Source organism: Bos taurus, chromosome 6, assembly GCF_002263795.3.
Source record: "Bos taurus isolate L1 Dominette 01449 registration number 42190680 breed Hereford chromosome 6, ARS-UCD2.0, whole genome shotgun sequence".
Taxonomy (NCBI): Eukaryota; Metazoa; Chordata; class Mammalia; order Artiodactyla; family Bovidae; genus Bos; species Bos taurus.
Genome location: NC_037333.1, coordinates 115030759 through 115037047, shown reverse-complemented (window position 1 = coordinate 115037047; position 6289 = coordinate 115030759). Strand labels below are relative to the sequence as shown.

Genomic DNA, 6289 nt, shown 5'->3' with positions numbered 1-6289 from the left:
CCCGGACGCGTGGCGCTGCGGAATGGGATTAGGGCGGGGGAGCATTTTCTTACATTTTGAGACTGAATCTGAGAACTGCAGAGTTCTGTCCTACTTTTGGCATTAAAAGCATATTTCATTAAGTGTAAATATTAAAATATGCCTCAACTGTGCAGCTTTGACACCCGGGATCTTTAAAAAAAAAAAAAAAAACAATGACCAGCCCATTCTCTTGCGGTTTCTTGGAAGCCCCCGGGTCTTCCTGCCCCGGTATACACACGCACAAATATACATACAAGCACACACATACACGTGCACACATACACATACCACACATGCTCGCGCGCACGCGCGCGCGCGCACACACAGTTCCTCACGCTTGGTCCAACACTCTCCCCGCGACGAGGTAATTACGGTCCTTGCTGGACAGTGATTGGCCAGTCTGGTTCTCATCGGGGCCCCGTAGCCAATGGGTGGGACCTCGGCCGAGGCCCCGCCCCGTTCCTCCCGCCCCCCCCTCCCCCCGGCGCGGGTGGCTCTGGCCCGGGGAATGCATCACGCGGGGCCGGACTGGCCATGACCCCACGCCTGGACCCCAGGCCGCCTGCCCTCGGCCGCAAGAGTGCCTGCGCGCCCAGGTCCGGGCGGCGTCTCCGGGCAGTGGCGGCGCGCAGGGCTCGCGCGGCGTCCTCGAGCTGAGCCGGCGGCCGCCGGGCCCGCGCCGCCCCGCCCCTGCTGGCCCCTCCCCTGCCCTCCCCGCCCCCAGCGGGGCCGGCCCGGGCGGCGACCAGCGCGGCGACGGGAAAGGCGAGCGAGGCGGCTGCCCGGCCGGCTGTCGGCACGCACCCGCTCCCCGCCGATCGCAGTCCGGCAAGGAGGCCGCTGCCTGCCCCGCGGGGCCCGACGCCAGCGCTCCGGGCAGCGGCTCTAGGGCCGGGCCGCGCGTGCGCCAGAAAGTCGCGCGCCACGGTCCCCAGCGAGGACCGGGACCGGCCGCGCCCCGGGCGCCCAGAACCCCGAGGAGCCCGGCAGAGTCCGACGGACCCGCGGCCGCGATGCCGGACGAGCTGACGGAGCCCGGGCGCGCCACGCCGGCCCGCGCCTCCTCCTTCCTCATCGAGAACCTGCTGGCGGCCGAGGCCAAGGGCGCCGGGAGCGGGGCCCAGGGCGGCGGCGGCCGCGAGGAGGAGGAGGACGACGACGACGATCCGGAGGACGAGGACGCGGAGCGGGCGAGGCGGCGGCGGCTGCAGCGGCGGAGACAGCTGCGCGCGGGCTCCGGGCCGAGCGGGGAGGCGCGGGCCCGCGCGCTGCTTGGGCCGGGCGCTCTGGGCCTCGGTCCCCGGCCGCCCCTGGGTCCCGGGCCACCGTACGCGCTGGGCTGCGGCGGCGCCGCGCGCTGGTACTCGCGGTCTCACGGAGGCTACGGAGGCGGCCTCAGCCCTGACAGTGAGTGGGGCGTGGGGAGGGGTGGCCCGGGTGGTGGGGCCCGGCTTCTTCCCATCGCATTTGCTCCGGGACTTTGGGTTCGTTGGCGGCCTTTCTGGGCCGCCCTCCTCCTGTGTCTGTGGTGGGCTCTATGGGCGCGTGTGGAGAGCCCCTGGGTGACCAGATTTGGAGGCCCATTCTGCAGGGCAAGGTCCCCCACGCAGGGAGAAGCTTTGGCAGGGTCTGGGTTTGGCCCAGAGCCTTGGGAGAGCAGTCTGGGGACAGGGGACAGCAGCAAAGAAGAGGAAAGAAAGGGAGGGTGAAATAGAACCGAGAACAAGAGGACACGTGAGGGGACACGGTGGCGAGAGGCAGAAGCAAAGAGGGAAGAGCGGAAGAAAGGCGTTGGGAGAGCAGGAAGGAGAAGGGGAGAGAGAAGAAGAAAAATAGCAGACCGAAAAGAAAGCTGTACGTGATGGGGAGACAGAGCAAAGATAAAGGGCGGAAGACACGGCAGAGTCAAACTCAGCAAAATGAAGGGGGCATGGCGTGGGGGGAGCCCCTGCTCTGGAGCGCGGGGTTGGGGGCGGTAGTCTTCCACAGAAGCTGTGTCGGCAAAGCCCCGTCTCCTCTGCCAGCTGAAGACCAGGCCTGGGGCAGGGGCCTAGATCTCCCTGTTGGGTCTCCGCGGCCCCTTGGCCATGGCTGTGCCAGGCAAGCAGGCTGTGTTCCGAACCACCCCCCTCTCTCCTTTCTCTGCCCCTCCCCCTCCCTTGCCTTTGTTCCCTGCTGAGAGCTCTGAGGCTGGGGGTGGTGGATTTCAGCCCCAGAACCCACTCACCCCTCTTGCCCGGGCATTCTGGAGGTGCGTTCTGCTCTCCCCCTCCCCAGGGTGGCTGCCTCCCTTGGGGCCCTGCCCTTTGGAGGAGGACCCCCAGGAGCAGGACTAGGAAGCTCGGCTAACCTCAGCCCTGGGCTTTGCCAGCCCCTGCCCCCTGCATGCCAAAGTGCATCCCGCGAGGCCAGCAGAGGACTCGGGCTCCTGCTCTGAAGTGCTTTCAGCTCCTAGCAAAAGTTAGCACAGAAAGAGTGCTGTGGGTGGGGGTAGGTGGTTAGACCCCTGTCACCTCTTGCATAACCCCTCCTTGGTGTAGGAGTGAGCACTTTGCAAAGGGACCCCCCTCTCAGAACCTATGCCCAGAAGGTCCGGGACCCACTACCCTCTTCATTTCGCTTCCAGGAAGCTTCAGCAGGCCTGTTTGGTTATTTGCCCTGAAATTGAGTGATCAAATGTAGTGCCCTTCTGGGGGGGTGTTTCTGAAAGGGTCTCACAGGGTGAAATGTGTTCCCCTCCTGCCCCTGGAGTTTTGCCCCAACCCAAGCCCCAGCCCCACCAGCAGCCCCCAGAGACGTGGTCCTTCCTAGTTCGTATAATGCGGGTTGGGGGTCCCTGTTTTGTACCAGAGCTGGCAGGCCCGGCTTGGCTTCCTGTGGCAATACAAGGGCCTCTGAATCTGGGGACCCCCCCATATCAGGGGTGCACCTGCCAGCCTGGAACCTGACCCCTCTTTAGACATAGTGAGGGCTCACACCACGGGCAGCAGCACCAGCAGGGACACAGCACACCTGCGCGGCTGCTGGGCATGGGGCGTATGCACCAAGCTGCTCACACCGGCTCACCAGTGTCTGCTAAGCGCTTACACTGCGGGCACACCGCTGCTTTTGGTGGGCCGGCCTGGCCAGACTCGACTGCAGGAATACCAACCTGGGGCCTCTGTGCACGCAGAAGGCTCAGCCCAAGGCAGAAGGGACGCTGGCCTGAGTTGGCATCGCAAGCCCGGAAGTCAGGCGGCTGCCCCCTTTCACGCTGAGCTTGGAGTCTGGACCAGCATCTGAGTCCTGGGCAGGCTCTCTCACCTGAAGCCATCATCCTTTGCCAGCCCTGGGGGTGGGGGGCAAGGCATTGATTCACCTCTGGGAGACAGGGTGGAGCTTGGTTCTTGCAGCGTGAGCTGGGGTGGGGGGGTTCTGTGGGCTTCTGCACCCCACACCCTCAGATTCAATCAGGGCCTCATGGGCTTGGGGTAGCGGGAGGGAGCCGAGTGTTTCTACACAGCCAGAGCTGCACTTGTCTGTGCGCCCTCTGAGCTGACTGTGGGCAGAGAGAGCACACCTCTGTGGACATCTGGATTAGGGGCACAGAAAACGGGGGTGAACAGGCCACCCGTGTCACCAGGGAGGAGTTTTGTTGGCCGGTCATCTGCATTCGCTTATTCTCCATCAATGGGAATGTTTCTATGCAAACGGAAATTCTGCATCTTCTCCTAGGAGTGAGTGGGGAGGGATCGTGGCAAGTCTTTATTTCTGGGTCTGGGGGTCTTGGCGGAGGGCTGAATGCCGGGGGTGAGGTGGTCTCTGTGCTGGTTTTCCGGGTTTATATTTCTCAGAAGGACCTTTCTTTCCTTTGTGAGGTGAGCCCCTGGGGCTGTTGAGTGTTGTTTCGATTCGAAGCCAGTGGTTATGGGAGCCAGTCTTTTTCGTGTGTTTCTGTTTGTGTTTTGGTGTTTCTTTTCTTCCCTTTTTTCCTCCCTCTGTGGATGCGCCCGCAGAGTGTTCCCAGCGTGTTGGTTTGGAGCTTAGCTCAGGTCTTCAAGTTCACCTCTGGATGCCCGGCCTCTCTCGGACCAGCGCGGGGTGAGATCTACCGAGAGTGGTGGAAAACGACCCGCCGCCATCGGCGGAGCTGTCTGGGGACTGTTTCCTTGCTGTGGTCGTGGTAGACCTCACGGGGTGCGGGGAGCAGCTGGCTTCAGCGACAGGTTCGCGGAGGGGATGAGCCTCCAGAACCAACCGTGTTCCTCCTCTTTCCCCCCTGCAGCCAGCGACCGGGACTCACCGGAGACGGGCGAGGAGATGGGCCGCGCAGAGGGCGCCTGGCCGAGGGGCTCCGGGCCGCGAGCGGTGCAGCGAGAGGCGGCGGAGCTGGCGGCGCGCGGACCGGCGGCCGGCGCGGAGGAGGCGGCGGAGCTGGCCGAGGCCCCCGTGGCGACGGCGGCGGCCGGGGAGGCCCGCGGCGGGGGCGGCGGCCGCAAGAAGAAGACGCGCACCGTCTTTTCGCGCAGCCAGGTCTTCCAGCTCGAGTCCACCTTCGACCTGAAGCGCTACCTGAGCAGCGCCGAGCGCGCCGGCCTGGCCGCGTCCCTGCAGCTCACCGAGACGCAGGTCAAGATCTGGTTCCAGAACCGCCGCAACAAGTGGAAGCGGCAGCTGGCGGCCGAGCTGGAGGCGGCCAGCCTGTCCCCGCCGGGCACGCAGCGCCTGGTCCGCGTGCCGGTGCTGTACCACGAAAGCTCCCCCGCCGCCGGGGCCGCCGCCGCAGCCGCGCTGCCCTTCCCGCTGGCCCCCGCCGCGCCCGCGCCGCCCCCGCCGTTGCTCGGCTTCTCCGGGGCCCTCGCCTACCCGCTGGCCGCCTTCCCGGCTGCCGCCTCCGCGCCCTTCCTGCGGGCGCAGATGCCCGGCCTGGTGTGAGCATCCCCGACCTGTCGGGCCCACGCCTCGAGGCCAATCGGGACTTGTGCGGACGCGCCCCCCGGGGGCGTGGCGGCGGCGGTGGAGCCTGGAGGCCTTCGGTCGATCCGGGGTTAGGGGGCGCTCCGGTGGACCCACTGCGCCTCCGGAGCGCAGGCTGCTGCCTCGAGGGCCGTGCCTACGCCTGTCCGAGGATCGGCCAGAATGTAACAGAGACGCAGGTGATTGTGGCTCCACAGACAGTCGCTAGGCTGGGTCCCCGCCGGGAACACAGCATCACAGACAGTCGGCCCTGCAGCCCAGGGTCCCCCCTCCCGGGGACAGGCCTCAACCTCTGAGCAAACCCAGCTCGCACCCCTCCGGAGCCAGCAGCTGGGCGCAGTCCACAGCAAATCCAGGCTGCCCAAGATGCTTTGTGGAAGGGCCCACTCTTCCAGGCACAATGACCCTGCCCCGGACTATGCATCAGCGACCTCCGGAGCACTGCGATCAGCCTGATGGCCTTGACCTTGCATCCGGGCAGAGAGAGATTCCCAGGGAGCGAGTTCCGGTGAGGGGAACGGATGAAGATCCCGCCAGGTGGTGCTTCCGTCAGATCGTCCATTCCGAAGGCAGGGTTCCTCTCCCGGGCTGCGGCCCTGGTTATCCCGGCGAAGACTTTTTTTTTTTTTAAACGAATCTACTTATTTGCGTATGGAATAAAAAGGGACATTTTCTGGACAGTTGCCGCTGCTTTGTAATCCCTGGGGCTGAGCTCCTCTCTGGGAATGCACTGTGGTGGGCGCCATCCCCAGCATCCTGGAGCACCTTCCAGTACTGGCCGCGGGCAGGTGGGTAGGTGGGCAGGGCAGGCCCCCACTTTACCTGGACAGGGAGGCCTTAGGGGAAGTCAGGGTTGGGGGGGAGAGGGACCTAGAGTGGAAGAAGGGATCCCCTCCCATCCCGTGTCGCTCAGTTCTGGGACCTTCAGTACAACCAGAAGTCAGGAGTCGGGCGAAGGCAGAATCTATTACTTGGCCCAGGGGGCTGCCAGCTACGTGGGCCCCTGTGCCCACGGCTCCTTCCTACCCTGGAGCTGAGACTCATCTCTGACACCGGGGCTCCTTCTTTTGGTCAAAACAAAACGTTGGCGCCAGACAGCCCAGCAGGGCCCAGCGAGGAGCAGGGCTCTCTGGCCGGGGCCTCACCCCCTGGGCCATCGGCAGTCCCTCTAGAACTGAGGGATTCAGACCCTGGGCAAGGTCCTGAGTTATGGGCTCTGAGTGAATGCCTATTGCTTAGCTCGTTGCCCTGGCTGGATCTCTGCAGCCATCCTGTTGCAGGGTGGAAACAGTGGTCTCCTGTGTGAGGGAAA

The 6289-nt window shown here is 64.9% G+C and overlaps 1 protein-coding gene across 1 annotated transcript; it reads left to right on the top strand.

Annotated features, from left to right (window-relative positions):
• The first annotated feature begins 613 nt into the window (after nt 1-613).
• Nucleotides 614-5655, top strand: HMX1 (H6 family homeobox 1). The gene is made up of 2 exons (XM_003586228.5): nt 614-1428; nt 4286-5655. Exons 1-2 carry the CDS (start codon nt 1035-1037, stop codon nt 4933-4935), a joined length of 1044 nt encoding a protein of 347 aa, XP_003586276.2. The 5' UTR covers nt 614-1034; the 3' UTR covers nt 4936-5655.
• The last annotated feature ends 634 nt before the right edge of the window (nt 5656-6289 follow it).